The sequence below is a fragment of the Sorex araneus genome, chromosome 6 (genome assembly GCF_027595985.1).
Source record: "Sorex araneus isolate mSorAra2 chromosome 6, mSorAra2.pri, whole genome shotgun sequence".
NCBI lineage: Eukaryota > Metazoa > Chordata > Mammalia > Eulipotyphla > Soricidae > Sorex > Sorex araneus.
Genome location: NC_073307.1, coordinates 88817413 through 88834418, shown reverse-complemented (window position 1 = coordinate 88834418; position 17006 = coordinate 88817413). Strand labels below are relative to the sequence as shown.

General features: G+C 53.8%; 1 protein-coding gene across 1 annotated transcript in view; it reads left to right on the top strand.

The window, feature by feature from the left end:
- The first annotated feature begins 401 nt into the window (after positions 1 to 401).
- LPCAT3 (lysophosphatidylcholine acyltransferase 3) overlaps positions 402 to 17006 on the top strand; it is a 46472-nt gene continuing 29867 nt past the window's right edge. Inside the window, exon 1 of the mRNA XM_055141935.1 lies at positions 402 to 614. Coding sequence (XP_054997910.1) covers positions 464 to 614 — 151 coding nt within the window. The 5' untranslated portion in view covers positions 402 to 463. The remainder of the gene's footprint in view (positions 615 to 17006) is intronic.

The window sequence follows — 17006 nt, the reverse complement described above, 5'->3', positions numbered from 1 at the left end:
CGACTGTCGCCTGCTCGCCGCTCAGCCAATGGGAGGGCGGCGCACCAGCCGGCCGGACTCTCGCCCTCCCGGGCTCCGCCCCCGAGCAGTTAGCACAGAGTTGTACAATCACCTCGCCGCCGGCTGGAGGCTTTGCCAATCGCCGCCCGGGCGCCCGCCCCCGAGCCCCGCCTCCGACCCCGCCCCCCGCTCGAGCCCCGCCCCCCGCTCCGGGCCCGGCCCGAGTCACATTCGCCTTTACAATCGCTCGGCCCCGCCCCCTGCCTACCTTGCCGCGCGGGGCCACGCCCCCTCGCCGCGCCGACCAATCGCGGGCGGGTCTGGCGCCACTGGGCGGGCCCGCAGCCAATGCGCACGCCGTGGGCGGGCTCCGGGCCGGAATTGGGGGTGAAGCTCCAGCCTTGTGCCCACATTCGGGGCGCGCGGAGCTGGGGGGGTCCCTGGGGGGGCGCCCGGAGCTAAGATGGCGTCGGCAGCTAAGGGGGCCGAGGGAATTGTGCCGGAGCTTGCGAGGGTGCTGCGGTGGGGTTCCGAAGAGCTGAACCTGGACAAGTTGTCGACGTCCCTGGGCGCGTCAGAACAGGCGCTGAGACTCATCATCTCCATCTTCCTCGGTAAGGACCCTCCTGCCTCCCACCGCCCCCTCCAGGAGTCCCCGGGGAATGGGGGGGCGCGACCTTCCCCCCTTCCCGGAGCACACCCCCCCTCCCGGGAGGGCTCTGTTGGGGTGCGGAGGTGAGCGCACCAGCCAGCACTGGAGAGGAAGACAAGTGTCGTCTGGGGTCTGGGGGCGCTGTGACCTTTGAACCTCATCACCTTTCTCTTGGCGACCCCTGTCGTGCCCGTCGGGGCCCCTCACTTAGCGCCCCCCGCTCTCTGTGCCGCGGTCCACCTGTGTCCCCACCACCTGTCCTTATTGTCTCCGAGTGCCGCGCGCGTCCGCGTGCACCGCTGTTGGTCGCATCCCTCTGGACACGCTCCGTTTCTCACCGGTAGACAGAGGTCCCCTGAACTTTGGGAATTTCAGCCCTGGGGACCTTCTCAGCCCCATATTCCATACTTCCAACCCCCCGAGCCTCCATGGAGTGCCTTGCCAGCTTCGATGACACCTGCGTCTCATTTCTGTCCCGTTTCTAGTATCTTCTTCGCCCTCCCGCACACCCCTCGCCACCCCATTCCCTTGGGACCACGCGCCTGTCATTTTACTCCCGGCGACTCTTTCCATTGCCGAGTTTGGGAAGCAGGACTGCCAGACCACACCTTTCAAACTCAGCTGGCTACCCCAAGCGGGCATTACTCATGGTTCAAAGGATGTGGTGTATCTGAATTTATGTCACAACAAGCTGTATTATAACTGCTTTATAGGCTTTATTTTTTAACTGCATCCGATTCCCTGGTGCGTGTGTGTATGTGTGTATGTGTGTGTTTGATATAAGGAAGCAGCAGCATAACCCCGTCAGATAAAGGAGTGTCATTCCTTAAAAAACTCCAGGGCGCCTGGCAAGCCAAACTCTGTGCTCATTTTCTTAGCCGTGACAGGAGAACGATACTGCCTACCTCATAGGAATTCAGAGGTCAGGATCTGATACACAAGTATTGGAGTCTTGGGAACTTTTGGTGAAGGTTGTGGGACTTGAGCGAGGAGTGTTGGGTGAGAGAAATTCAGCAAACTGGACCGGGACAAGGGCAAAAGGTTGGAACTCCGTGGGGTGAAGGGTGGGGACGGAAAAAAAAAATGTTTGAGATCATTTGGCAGATGTGAGAAGCCCGAACTGCTCTCAAGAAGTTTGGGATGTGTCCAGTAGTCGGTTCAGCCGCTGACATATAATATCACCTAAGGGTGTTCACTGGATCTCAATAGTGAGAGAAACATTAATTCATATTTAAACAGCCTTGACTAATAAGCAACTCGCCTGTTGTGTCGCAAACGGAGATGATCTTTCTTCCTTTCTCCCAAATGAAAGTTGCCTGCCCCTCACGGCCCCGGGGTCACATTTTCAAGGTGGAAGGGACCTAGGTTGTGTGACTTGTGCAGTGTGACCCAGATGGAAACCCAGTGTATCAGCGCCCGAGTCTAAGGTCGTTTGTCCCACACTGGTTTTGAACTTCCTACTCCCGCCACCTGCGTTGAAGCCAGTCATTTCCTGCCAGTGTAATTGGTAATTAAGAGTGTTTACATGCATTGTAGGAAACTCTCGGTCGCCTTCTCAACTCCGGCTTCAGCCTGCGACCTGTCCCGTGGCGCTGGGACTGGAATTAGAACTTGGAATTTGTCCTTTTTTGTGCTGACATAATCAGGCACTGCCTTTGTGTTCCTGATGGACTGTCCTGGGCTGGGTCACGACTAGGAAATTCTCTTCTGGGAATCCCAGTGCGTCGCTCTGGTTCCCTCAGGACCGCGAGTGGGCCCCGTAACAAGGACAGACCGTGACATTTTCCATGCTGCCGAGAGCCACCAGCCTGCCCTGTGCCTTCCATGACTTACCTTCCATCTCAGTGTTTCTCCTTTTGAAGTCAGCCAGGATCTTATTGCCTCTCTAGGGACACATCCCTAAGCCACAAGCTATCCAAGAATCTTCTCTAGGTATAAGTTAGGGGTGGGAGCGATAGGATAGCAGGTAGGGCGCTAGCCTTGCACCTTGTGGCTGACCTGCGCTCGATCCTCCAGCAACCTGAGCCCGATCACCCAGGAGTGATCCCTGAGCACTACCTGGTATGACCCCCCCCCAAAAAAAAAAACACACACACGCACAACAAAGTTGGGGCTAGAGCAATAGCACAGCAGGTAGGGCATTTGCCTTGCACACGGCCAACCTGGGTTTGACTCCCAGCATCCCATAGGGTCCCCCGAGCACCGCCAGGAGTGATTGCTGAGTGCAGAGCCAGGAGTAACCCCTGTACAACGCTGGGTGTGACCCAAAAAGCAAAAAAAAAATTTTTTTTGGAAAAAAAAAGTTAAATACATGACTGAAAACTGAAATTGGTAAACTTACCTGGGGCAAAAAAGTATATTCTTGGGGCTGGAGCGATAGCACAGCGGGGAGGGCGTTTGCCTTGTACATGGCCAACCCAGGTTCGATTTCCAGCATCTGATAGGGTCCCCTGAGTACCGCCAGGAGTGATTCCTGAGTGAAGAGCCAAGAGTAACCCCCGAGCATCGACGGGTGTGACCCAAAAAAGGGAAAAAAAAAAGTGTATTCTTGCAGTAAATCTACAGTCTCCTTAGAAAGATACTGTCACTTGCAGGGATTGTAGCTCGAACTCCCAAGCTTGTGAGTTGCTGGTTCCTGACCCCAGGTCTCTCAGGGAGCTGTGAGCAGAGAGGAAACCCTGACCCAGGTCCCCAGGAGGCCCATAGTCTAAAAATGACTCCTGACTCAATTATTTAAAATTAATTGGAATTAAAGGCACCTCAATGCAGATCTCCCACGGGCCAAGTCCACTTTAGCAGCCGTGTATGTTATAAGGTGAGAGTCGCTTCCTTCTCTCAGGACTGTTTCTCTCCCTGAGTTCTGTGCACTGACTGGCCTCGGCTGTAGCTTGAGGTCTGTTTTACTGGGACTCGTGGTAAGAAAGAAGATTGAGGGGCTGGAGCGATAGCACAGCAGGTAGGGCATTTGCCTTGCACGCAGCTGACCCGGGTTCGATTCCCAGCATCCCATAGGGTCCCCTGAGCACCGCCAGGGGTAATTCCTGAGTGCATGAGCCAGGAGTAACCCCTGTGCATTGCCGGGTGTGACCCAAAAAGCAAAAAAAAAAAGAAAGAAAGAAGATTGATTCCTTTAGAGGGGGGCTGGAACAATAGTACCACGGTAAGGTGCTTGCCATGTACGTGGCCAATTGTCGGGTGTGTTCCAAAAACAGCAACAAAATAATAAGTGTTTTTAGGAAATGAAATGAGAGAGAGAGAGAGAAAAAAAAGAAAAGAAAGAAAGAAAGAAAGAAGGAAGGAAAGAAAGAAAGAAAGAAAGAAAGAAAGAAAGAAAGAAAGAAAGAAAGAAAGAAAGAAAGAGAGAAAGAGAGAAAGAAAGAAAGAAAGAAAGAAAGAAAGAAAGAAAGAAAGAAAGAAAGAAAGAAAGAAATTACTCTGGGATGTGAGCATGGCCAGCTTGGAATGCAGAACTATGTTTGATATCATCACCCAGTATACATATACCTGTTTAATTTAAACTAAAAGGAAATTTCAGGAAACATTGGTTTTCTTTATTGCAGGCAGTGTGTTCAAGCTATTTTCTTTTTTAAATTTTTGGCATTGTTTAGGCATTTGCCTTGCATGTGGCCGACCTGGGTTCGAGTCCTCGGCCCCTCTCGGAGAGCCTGGCAAGCTACCGAGAGTGTCTCTCCCGCAAGGCAGAGCCTGGCAGGCTACCCGTAGCATATTCGATATGCCAAAAACAGTAACAACAAGTCACAATGGAGACGTTACTGGTGCCCGCTCAGTGAGCAAATTAATGAGCAATGGGATGACAGTGATACAGTGACAGTTTATCATTCACCAAGTTGAAGCTTGGTTATCCCAAGTAAGTAGTTTGAGGACTGGGGTAGCAGTTCAGTGGTAGAGAAGTACTTGCCTATGAGACCCCGAGTTTGGTCCCTGGCATCACTTTTTTAAAAAAAGAAAGGAAAAGAAAAGAGAGTAGTTTGAAAACTCCTGAGTCAGAAGTTGTGATTTTGAATATTCAAGACTTCAAGGAAAATGTAGGTTTCAGAGGCCAGAAAATACTGTGGAAGAAAGAGCACTTGATCTGTGCATGGCCAACCTGGGTTTGATCCCCGCCACCACCTCCTGGCCCAAGCCCCATCGGGAGTCCCTGAACACAAAGCCAGAAGGAAGCCCCGATCATGCTGGGTGTGGCTCAAAAAGCACTGTAGCACTGTTGTCCCGTTGCTCATCGATTTGCTCAAGGGTGCACCAGTAATGTCTCCATTGTGAGACTTGTTAATGTTTTTGGCATATCCAATACGCCACAGGTAGCTTGTCAGGCTCTCCGAGAGGGATGGAGGAATGGAACCCGGGTCGGCCGCCCGCATGCAAGGCAAATACCCTACCCGCTGTGCTATCGCTCCAGTGGGTGGCTCAAAAAAAAAAATTATAGGCTTAAGAGAACTTCTGTGTCGGCTTAGTTTTGTGTTTTTTTTTTTTTTGAAAGGCCAGGTAGGACTGGGGGGCGTTAGGCAGGGAGGGGGGCCTGTCTTTTGTTTGCTACCCGGCTTTGGGGTCTGAAAGATAGTCTAGGGGTTAAGGCAATTGCCTTGCAGAAGAAGTCCAACACCAGTTCACTCCCTGGAAGTGCAAATGGCCCCCTAAAGTATCTCTAGGAGTGATCCCTGAGCACAGAGCCAGGACTAAACCCTGACATAGCCCGGGGTGGCCAAATACACACACACACACACACACACACACACACACACACACACACACACACACAACACGCACATACAAACACCACCCAACCGCAAGGCATTTGGTGGGGTTTTGCAGTACACACACACACACACACACACACACACACACACACACACACACACACACACACACACACACACACCACCCAACGCAAGGCATTTGGTGGTATTTTGCAGTGCACACACACACCACCCAAGCAAAGCATTTGGTGGGGTTTTGCAGTGCTCCCTGGTGCTGGCAGATAGTACTCTCGAAAACCTCACTCCTTGAACTAGTTCATCCCAGCAGTTGTTCAGTCCAGTGTCCAGTCCCCCGGCTCTGGGCGAAGGCCGAGAGGCACTAAGTACACTTCACCCTGCTTGGGACGCCGAGGGCACCGTGTGGTGCCAGTAATGGAGCCTGGCACTCGGAGATGCAGCCTCCTGCCTGTTCGGGGTAGGAAATGCCCCCGAGATAAGCCCTCCAATAAGGAACCGCAATAAAAAGGCCAAGAGATGTCACCGCCATCCGGGACTCATGGAGTTTTATGAGATTTGAAGATTGGCCCTTTTGTGAACTTTGACTTCTTTTTCTTTTTTCTTTTTTTTTCCTTTTGGGTCACACCCGGCGATGCACATGGGGTCACTCCTGGCTTTGCACTCAGGAATCACCCCTGGCGGTGCTCAGGGGACCCTATGGGATGCTGGGAATCAACCCAGATTGGCCACGTAAGGACCGATACAGGGCACCAGGAGGTAGCTCAGGTGGATTTGACCGAGCGGCTGGAGACGAGGGAACAGAAAATAAGACCAGAATGTCGATTCTGGAGCAGGGCAAGCAGAGGCCAGGGGTTTACCCTGCTGGAGGTGGCAGGCTTCAGGCGGTGGGAACGGCAGGGGAGATGGTGCACCGAGGAACCAGCATAGGCAGGAATTAAGAAAACTGATGGTGGGGGGCTGGAGTGATAGCACAGCAGGTAGGGTGTTTGCCTTGCACGCAGCCGACCCGGGTTCAAATCCCAGCATCCCATAGGGTCCCCTGAGCACCACCAGGGGTGATTCCTGAGTGCAAAGCCAGGAGTGACCCCTGTGCATTGCTGGGTGTGACCCAAAAAGCAAAAAAAAAAAAAAAAAAGAAAACTGATGGGAAGGAAGTCAGGACCCAGAGGCTGGTGGTTGCAGTGAGAGGGAATCGTGGGGCTAGAGCGATAGCACAGTGGGTAGGGCATTTGCCTTAGATGCGGCTGACCCGGGTTCGATCCCCGGCATCCCATAGGGTCCCCCCACACAGCCAGGAGTGATTCCTGAGTGCAGAGCCAGGAGTAACCCCTGTGCATCGCCAGGTGTGACCCAAAAGAAAGCCCCCTCTCCCCCAAAAAAAGAAAAGAGGAGATGTTGGGAGATGTCTGAGGAGTCCAGAATCTTCTGCAAGTCTCAGCGTGTTTATCTACACCCCTGCTCTTCCTGGTATGCCAGGAATCATCCTTCTCAGTTCTCTCCCCGCATCCCGGCCATCGCAGCCTGGCACGGGTACCTCTAAGTCAGGTATAAACCCACCCACTTTGGGCTGGAGGGCAGCTGACCTGGGTTCGATCCCAAGCCCCCCACCAGGAGTGACCCCTGTGTGCAGAGCCAGGACATCCGCTGCAAGCAGCGCCGGGTGTGGCCCATAAACTATAAACCAAAAGTAAATTTTTTGTCTTCTCACCCTGGCCCCCAGCTGTCCCCAGAAGCACCCAAGTGACCAGTCCACCCTCCAGAAAACAACCAGAGCAGTCCGGTCCCATGCCTGTCCCACTCCGCCCCTCCCACCGCTGCTGGTCAGCGCGTGCCCACCACTCCGACCCCATTGCCAGCCAGCTCACCCTCTCCGAGTTCCTCAGACGAGAGCTCTGTCCTGCTCCGCGCTTTGGCACACTCTTTTTGGCTTTGGGGTCACACCCGGCAGTGCTCAGGGGTGACCCCTGGCTCTGCACTCAGGAATCACTCCTGGCGATGCTCAGGGGACCCTATGGGATGCCGGGGATCGAACCCAGGTCAGTCGAGTGCAAGGCAAATGCCCTCCCCGCTGTGCTCTCACTCCAGCCCAAGTGTTCTTCACTTGTCACTAACCTGAGACCTTTTCCTCTTTCAGGCCTTGGTTCAAATTGCCTCTTTGCCCAAGGGTCGCTCCCCGCCTCTCCCCTCCAGCCAGGCTCCCTCCTACACTTTCTCTTGCACGGGAATTGCCTCATGTGTTTCTTATTGGTTTTTTGTTTTCTTTTGTTTTGTTTTGTTTTGCTTTTTGGGTCACATCTGGCGATGCACAGGGGTGACTCCTGGCTCTGCACTCAGGAATCACTCCTGGCAGTGCTCCGGGCACCCTATGGGATGCTGGGAATCGAACCTGGGTTGACCGCGTACAAGGCAAACGTCCTACCCACTGTGCTATCGCTCCAGCCCCGCCTCACGTGTTTCTTGACTAAAGTGGATGAAGTATGAACGTCTCGGTCACTTTACCCAGTGGCGCTTCGAGAGTTTAGGGCCAGCAGGTCAGTCTGGGAAGAGGTCTGCTGGGAGAATGTGTGCTTAGCATGTGTGAGGCCTCCAGTTCCATCCCAGCATCACCAGCCAGAGTGGCCCGCGTGTCCCGTAAGCACAGGGTATGAACCCTGTAGCACTGCCGTCCTGTTGTTCATCGATTGGCTCGAGCGGGCACCAGTAACGTCTCCACTGTGAGACTTGTTGTGACTGTTTTTGGCATATCGAATACGCCACAGGGAGCTTGCCAGGCTCTGCCGTGCGGGCGGGATATTCTCGGTAGCTTGCCGGGCTCTCCGAGAGGGACGGAGGAATCAAACCCAGGTCAGCTGCATGCAAGGCAAATGCCCTACCCGCTGTACTATCCCTCCAGGATAGGTATGAACCCTATCCTGATAAAGAAAACAGACGGGGCCGGAGCAATAGTACAGCGGGTAGGGCATTTGCTTTGCATGCAGCCGGCCCAGTTCTATCCCCGACATCCCATATGGTCCCTTAAGCACCGCCAGGTATGGCCCAAAAGCCAAAAGCTTAAATTAAGTTTTTAAAAAATAGGAGCTGGAGCAATAGTACAGTGGGGAGAGCATTTGCCTTGCACGCGGCCAACCCAAGTTCAATTCCCAGCATCCCATAGGGTCCCCCGAACACCACCAGGAGTAATTAATTCCTGAGTGCAGAGCCAGGAGTAACCCCTGAGGACTGCCAGGAGTGTCCCCATAAAAGAAAAAGAAAAAGTAGGTAGGTTGTTTCTTAAGGGGTAGGGCTGTCATGAATGTTGTTCACGGGCACACAAACTTCATACATGTGTGAGATTCCTGGTTTGATCCCCAGCAAAAATATATATATAAATATATGTGTATATATATATATATATAAATTTTTTAAATGAATGAACTAAGAAGGGCCAGAGACGGGGCTGAAGCGAGAGCACAGCGGGTAGGGCATTTGCCTTGCACGTGGCTGACCCGGGTTTGAATCCCAGCATCCCATAGGGTCCCCTGAGCACCGCCAGGAGTAATTCCTGAGTGCAGAGCCAGGAGTAACCCCTGTGCATCGCCGGGTGTGACCCAAAAAAGAAAAAAAAAAAAGGCCAGAGAGTTACTATGGAGGTTAAGGTGCTTGCCGTGCATGCGGTCAACACCTGTGTGCTCCCTGGCACCGTACAAGTCCCCCACGAGTGACCCCAGGAGTGACCCTGAGCACAGAGCCAGCAGTCTCCCACTCACTGGCAGGAATGACCCTGCACCCACCCTCACCCCCACCCCACCCCCCTGAAATAAAGCTGAATCGCTGGAAAGACGATCACATCTACCACAAATGCAGTAGAATCAGGGCTGTTAGCAAGGAAATATGACGGTTCCACCCCACATCATGCTCTCCACGGGGACTTGCTTTAGGGTTCAAGGCCAATCACAAGTGTTTTAAGAGTCAAGAAGCCTAATCCTAATCTCAGGAAAGAAGTGGGGTTCTGGAGCCGGAGAGATACTAAGGGGCTAAGGCACTTGCCGTGCACTCCACCAGACCCCGATTCAGTTCCCGGCCCCGAGCCCACCAGGAGGGATCCCAGAGCACAGAGCCAGCCGGAAGCCCAGAACACTGCCGGGTGCGGCCCCAAACCAACCGCCCAAAAAAGAAAGTCCAAAAAAATCCCATTTTAAGAAGTGATACCGGGCTGGAGCGATACCACAGCGGGGAGGGCGTTTGCCTTGCACTTGGCCGACCTGGGTTCGATTCCCAGCATCCCCAGTGAGAGCACCCCAGGGGTAATTCCTGAGTGCAGAGGCAGGAGTCACCCCTGTGCATCGCTGGGTGTGAACCAGAAAGCAAAAACACAAAACAAACAAACAAAACCAAAACCCAGAAGTGATGTTATCATTGAATCAAGGCGGGGATAACCTGGGGGGGGGGGGAAAAAGTCAGAGCCAAGAGTTTACTCAGGGGGCTGGAGCAATAGCACAGCGGGGAGGGCATTTGCCTTGCACGTGGCTGACCCGGGTTCGATTCCCAGCATCCCATAGGGTCCCCTGAGCACTGCCAGGAGTGATTCCTGAGTGCATGAGCCAGGAGGAACCCCTGAGCATCGCCGGGTGTGACCCAAGAAAGAAAAAAGAAAAAAAAAAAGCGTTTACTCAGGCCTGCGGAGTGCCCCCTCCCTTAGTGATAATAACTGACACTTAGGGTTGATTTGCTCCATTCCAGACCCTCTCCAAAGCATTCGACAGAGTTCCCGCCTAAATCTGCTCTCTCCCCAGGAGACATTCACTGCACTGTTATCTCCCCGCGCAGATAAGGAACAGGAGCCTATAAAGGTTGCGCAATTTGGCTCCCACCCATTTTTACCTAACCCAGGTGCCCTTGCCCGTGACTGCTCGAGGGCGGGGGTGTCTGTAGGGCGCCGGTGGGGGGGGTGGAGGGAGGAAACGTCCTTGGCCTCGGACTCCCCCTTCCCTGCCTGTGGTCAGACCCAAGATGCCGTCGTCCGGTACCCAGAGTCCGTCGGAGTTGCCCAAGTGGAGCAGATGGCCACCTCCCCCGTGGGCGTGTTTGTCTCGAGACTTGGCCGCGGCTGTGACTTGGCTCTGCCACTGAGCAAAAATGGCACCGGGAGGTGGCAGCGATCCTTCCCGCAGCGCTTCCAAATTAGCCTCCTTGAGGGCTGCAGCCATGGAGAGCACAGGCAGTCCCACTCGCCCGGTCCCCAGAGCCCTTCGGAGCAGAAGCCTTTACCCAGAGCCAGGCGCTCCCTTCGGGTCGCACGGGAAGTTCTCTCCGTGGAGGCACCGAAACTAGGGGGCCGGGGCAGTAGCACAGCCGCTCGGGCGCTTGCCTGGCCTTGCACGCAGCCGACCCAGCTTCGATCCCCGGCGTCCCAGACAGTCGCCCCAAGCTCTGCCAGGAGTAATTCCTGAGTGCAGAAGTGCTCTGCCAGGAGTGACCCCTGAGCATCTCTGGGTGTGCCCCACCCACCCAACTGGTTTTTTGTTTGTTTGTTTGTTTGCTTTTTTTTTAATTATATCACTTGTATCGCTTATCATCCCCTTGATCTTCGATTTGCTCGAGAGGGCGCCAGTCACGTCTCCATTTGTCCCTGTCGCATGCTAATGTAGCCCAATGTTTTTTTTTTTTTTAATAAAGAGACCAAAGCTAGGGGCTGGAGCGATAGCACAGCGGGGAGGGCATTTGCCTTGCATGCGGCCGACCTGGGTTCGATTCCCAGCATCCTATATGGTCCCCCAAGCATGGCCAGGAGTAACTCCTGAGTGCATGAGCCAGGAGGAACCCCTGTGAACTGCTGGGTGTGACCCAAAAAGCAATAAAACAAACAAACAAACAAACAAACAAAGAGACCAAAGCTAAACTGGGTAGGGGCTGGAGCAATAGCACAGCAGGGAGGGGAGAAAAAGGGGGGGAAAAAAGCTGAAAAAAAGCTAAACTGGATAGAAACTAAGCAGCATTAAGTAAGCCAAGGGAACTTCCCAACCAGTGAGGCCCCCAAAATCTCCTTCTGTAAGATAAGGAGTTGGGGGAACGGGAGAGATAGAACAGCAGGTGGGGCATCTGCCTTGCGTGCAGCTGACTCGGCTAAATCCCCAGTGCCCCCTAGACCCGCCAGGAGTGATCCCTGAGCAGGGGAGCCAGGGATTAACCCTGAGCCATGCTGGGTGTGACCCAAAATCAAAACCCAAAAAGTGAGGGAAGTTTCAGAATGATGCTCAAGTCCTCTTCCAGTTCTAGAAGTGTGGAGTAGATTTGATAGTTTAAATTTTTGGTGGTTCAAAAAGAAAAAAAAATTTAAAAATGGGGCTGGAGCGATAGCACAGCGGGGAGGGCGTTTGCCTTGCATGCAGCCAACCCAGGTTCGATTCCCAGCATCCCATAGGGTCCCCTGAACACCGCCAGGGGTAATTCCTGAGTTCAGAGCCAGGAGTGACCTCTGTGCATCACCAGATGTGACCCAAAAAGCAAAAAAAAAAAATTTAAATTTTTGTGGGGTTCCCCCTACCCCGAGGACCCCATTCTTCATTTTGTTTTCCTACATTTTAACTCTTTGGTTTTGGTTGGGGGCCCACGCCCAGAGCCGCCGTGCTCAGTGCTGACCCCTGGCGGGGCTCAGGGGCCGTACACAGGGCCAGGAATGAAGCCAGGGTTGGCCCCGTGCAAGGCAAGTACCTTAGCCCCGCCCCCCCCCCCCCCCCCTCTGTCCCAGGCCCCTGTTCCACATTTTCTGACTTTATTCTAAGGCATAGCCACAAATCGGGTCAGGGCCTGAAGTTTCCGGGTGGCAGGTTGTTTTCCCTTTCCCTTTGCTGTTACCATGGGGGTGGGGGGGGGTCACCCGGATCACCCTTTGTTGTGGCACTGAGGCTGAACTCCGAACAACGTGGGTAGATTCCAGGAACCCAGCACACAAGTACCTGCAAGGCAGCTCCCAACCACTGGGCCGAATCCCGGGCCAGAGGGTTTCCCTTCAGTAGGTAGCCTCAAGTGAGATCGCAGAGACAGAGACAGACAGAGACAGAGAGGGAGAGGAAGAGAGGGAGGAGAGGGAGGGAAGGAGAGAGAGAGGAAGGGAGGGAGGGAGAAGGAGAGGGACAGGGGGAGAGGGAGGGAGACGGGCAGGGAGGGAGAGAGGGGGAAGGAGAGAGAGACAGAAGGAGAGAGGGAGGAGAGGGAAGGAGGGAGAGGGGGAAAGAGAGGAAGAGAGAGGGAGGGAGGGAAAGGGAGGAAGGAGAGAGAGGGAGAGAGACGGAGGGAGGGAGAGAGGGAGGGAGGGAGAGAGAGAGGGAGAGAGATGGGAAGAGAGACAGAGAGGGGGATAGAGAGAGAGAAAGGGAGAGATAGAGGGGGGAGAGAGGGGGAGAGAGACGAAGAGAGAGGGGGATAGAGAGAGAGAGAAAGGGGGAGACAGAGAGGGGGAGACACAGGGGGGGGGAGAGAGAGAGAGAGCATTCCTGCAGAGAGTTAGCAAGCATGTAGTGGCGCTGAGGGAAAGTGAGTCATCCCCGAGGGCCGGCCCTAGTGGGGTGCGGCGAGAGAGGAGTCAGGAAGAGTCCCAGAGAGAGGTGGGGGCAGAGGGGGTGGGGGGGGCTGGCCAGGGCTGAGGATGCCCGTTGTCCCCGCCCCCTGTTGCCCAGGTGCGCATCTTTCCCAGGGGCCCAGGAAGTTTCCCCACAGTTGCACCGCGGGCATCACTGTCCTCAGTGTCCATCTCCTCGTGCTCCAAATAGGAGGCCCGTGTTATCCAGGCCTGAGGTTCGAGGTTTGAGTTAATCATTTATAAAATAATTGGAGGGGGCTGGAGCGATAGCACAGCGGGGAGAGTGTTTGCCTTGCACGTGGCCGACCCCGGTTTCATCCCCGGCATCCCATAGGGTCTCCCGAGCACCACCAGGAGTAATAAATGCACCGCCGGGTGTGAACCAAAAAAGCAAAAATAAGTAACTGGAGGGTCCACTTTTTTTCCCCACTTCATGTCACTCCTAGCAGGTAGCCGCCGTACTTCAAAATGACACAGCACTTACAGAAAGGTGGGGTTTTGTTTTGTTTTGTTTTGTTTTGTTTTTGGCTTTTTCGGTCACATCTGGCAATGCTCAGGGGTTCCTCCTGGCTCTGCACTCAGGAATTACCCCTGGCAGTGCTCAGGGGACCATATGAGATGCTGGGAATCGAACCGAGGTCGGCCGAGTGCAAGGCAAAGCACAGAGCCCTCCCCGCTGTGCTATTGCTCCAGCCCCCGCAGAAAGTTCCTTACAAGCACCAGCGTCACCGCAGAGACGTCTAGCACAGCGCTTTCATGCACCCCTTAGGGTGGAGACGTGCTCATGACCCGCTCAGGAGCCCCGAGACGCCGAGCTCCTCGGTGTACGCCTTGAGGACTAACTGAGATAAACATTTCGCTCAGGTGTGTGACCACTGAGCTACCTGACCCAAGCCAGTTTTATTTGTTTATTTAACTACATTTTTTGTTTGTTTGTGGGCCACATGGCACTGTGTTCAGGGCTTGCTCCTGGCAGGCCTGAGGGGTCATAGGTGATGCCCGGGGTGGGGGTGGGGGGGTCACGGGCAAGGTCAGGGCCTTAGCCTCTGTCCTCTTGCTCCAGCCCAAATGTATAAATGCATGTATTTACATTACGGTTGGAGGGAGGCCATACTGGTGGGACTCGGATATGCGGTGCCAGCGATAGAGTCAAGGCCTCCCCCTCCCCCTCCCTCCCCCTCTCCCCCCTCCCCTCCCCTGCAAAGCAAGCACTCAGCCGTTTCCTCCCCGATCCCCAAGGTAGCTTTAAGTAATTGCTCTCTCTGACTCTGGGGCTCTTCATCAGCTGTCTCTCCGAGGAGATCCCAAGTAGGGCCTTGGGACCAGTGCTCTGTGTCTCCGGGGGACATTTTACAAAGGCACGGTCTGGGCCCCAAGCAACAGCAGAGCGGGGGAGGGCCTTGCCCTTGCCCACGGGCTGACCCGGGTTCCATTTCGGCATCCCCCACGGTCCCCGGAGCACCGCCAGGCGTGATTCCCGAGTGCAGAGCCAGGAGGAACCCCAGACCCATGGAGTGAGACTTAGCAAGCCCTCCAGGGCCGGAGAGGTAGGACGGGGGGTCGGGCACCTGCTTTCCCTGCCCTAACCAAGGCGCAGTCCCTGAACCTGAGCCATAAAACCCAAACCAAAAGCGGAAACGTTTCTTCAGATGCAGCTTACCAAGCTACTTTTTTTTTTTTTTTGCTTTTTGGGTCACACCTGGCGATGCACAGGGGTTACTCCTGGCTCTACACTCTGGAATTACTCCTGCTCAGGGCACCATATGGGATGCTGGGGATCGAACCCGGGTCGGCTGCGTGCGAAGCAAACGCCCTACCCGCTGTGCTATCACTCCAGCCCGCAAGCTACTTTCTGACTCTATACACCATTCCTATTTTGCTTGATTTGGCAGATTGGTTGGGTTTTTCTTTTTTTTTTTTTTTAATGTAGATAGATTTTTTTTTTTTGCTTTTTTTTTGGGGTCACACCCGGCAATACTCAGAGGTTACTCCTGGCTCTGCATTCAGGAACCACCCCTGGCAGTGCTCGGGGGACCCTATGGGATGCTGGGAATTGAGCCCGGGTCGGCCTCGTGCAAGGCAAACACCCTCCCCGCTGTGCTATTGCTCCAGCCCCGTAGATAGATTTTTTAAAATATTTTTTAATTGAATCACTGTGAGATAGACCATTCTAAAGCTGTTCATGATTACATTTCAGTCATACAGGGTTCCAACACCCATCCCTCCACCAGTGCACGTTTCCCAGCGCCAGTGTCCCCAGGTTCCCTCCCATCACCCCCCGTCCCCCACCCCCACAGATTGATTGTTGAGGGTCCGAGAATCCTCAATAATTTTTCCCCCAGTATTAAAGAGATAATACAGAGGTTAAGGCGCTTGCCTTGCACAGAGCCAGCCCCGGTTCCAGCACCGCTATGATCACGGCAGAAATGAGCACTGAGTCAGGAGTAAGTCCTGAGCACAGCCACATGAAAAAAAATTTCTTCCCAGAGCTTGGCAAGCTCCCCGTGGCGTATTCGATGTGCCAAAAACAGTAATAGCAAGTCTCACAATAGAGACATTACTGGTGCCCGCTCGAGCAAATCGATGAGCAACGGGAGGACAGTGACAGTGACAGAAAGTAATATTTCCATCCCCAAAAGAATCTACTGAATAGTCTATTATACTTTCTAGTGGGCAAACCTCTGTCTAATAAAGCTGAATGTCGGGGCTGGAGTGATAAAACAGCGGGTAAGGTGTTTGCCTTGCACGCAGCCAACCCGGGTTCAATCCACAGCATCCCATATAGTCCCCCGAGCACCACCACCAGGAGTGATTCCTCAGTGCAGAACCACTAGTAACCCCAGAGCACTACCGGATGTGACCCAAACAACAACAACAACAACAACAACAACAACAAAATGACTTAATGTCCTGAGAGCATTTACGTGTTTTATAAATAGTATCTATGGTTTTTATTGTCTCCTGGGAGTTTGAAATAAAAAAAACATTTTTGGATTCTTTGTGACTTAATTTTCCCCATTTGGTAACATGTCTTGTTATTCCTCAATATGACTATTAGTGAGTCACTGTAAACCTCCTTCCTACCCGTGATAGTACTCTAGCCCTGTCATCTTCATGAGAACTGTCAACAGCATTATACCATCTGCTCACACTTTTGTTTTTAAGGATTTTTTAAAATTTTTTTGGCTTTTTTGGGTCACACCTGGTGATGCTTGGGGGTTACTCCTGGCTTTGCACTCAGGAATTACTCCTGGTGGTGCTCGAGGGACCCTATGGGATGCCGGGGATCAAGATCGGGTGCAAGCTCAGGTGCCACGTGCAAGGCAAACACCCTCCCCGCTGTGCTATCACTCCAGCCCCAGCTTTCCATGTTTTGTTTTGCTTTTTTTTCCTTTTTGGGTCACACCTGGCAATGCACAAGGGTTACTCCTGGCTCTGCACTCAGGAATCACCCCTGACAGTGCTCAGGGGACCCTATGGGATGCTGGGAATCGAACCCGGGTCGGCCACATGCAAAGTGAACACACTCCCCGCTGTGCTATCGCTCCGGCCCCAGCTTTCCACGGTTTGATGAGGTTAATTAAACACAGAGGATTTTTCTCCATAAAGTTGTTGGACTCACTGTTCATCTTGCCTTTTCTGTCTTGCACCAGTCGCTCTGTCCGACTGTTTGGGGCCCTGCCCGGCTCAGGGGTTCTCCCAGCTTCGATGCCGGGGTCTCTCCGGCAGTGCACCAGGGTCGGCCACAGGCAAAACGGGCCCCCCCCCCTCACCCCTCTACTCTCTCTAGCTCCTCTTCGTTTTCCGTGGTGCCCGGGGTCTCTCGCATGCAAGGCAAGGCGTTCTCCCCCCGTCCCTGACCCTGCCTTGCCTCAGCTCCCTTGAGTAACCGCGTTCCTCGCCCTGGGAGCCTCCCGTTTCTTCCTGTACATTGTGACTGGTCCCCTCAACAGGGATGAGGTGCCCTGGTTGCAGCTGCCAGGGAAAGCTGTCGCAAGCAAACTGTCCTCAGAGCAGCCTTTAGTGGAGTAGGTGTGTGGTGGGAACGGGAGACACGTTTGTG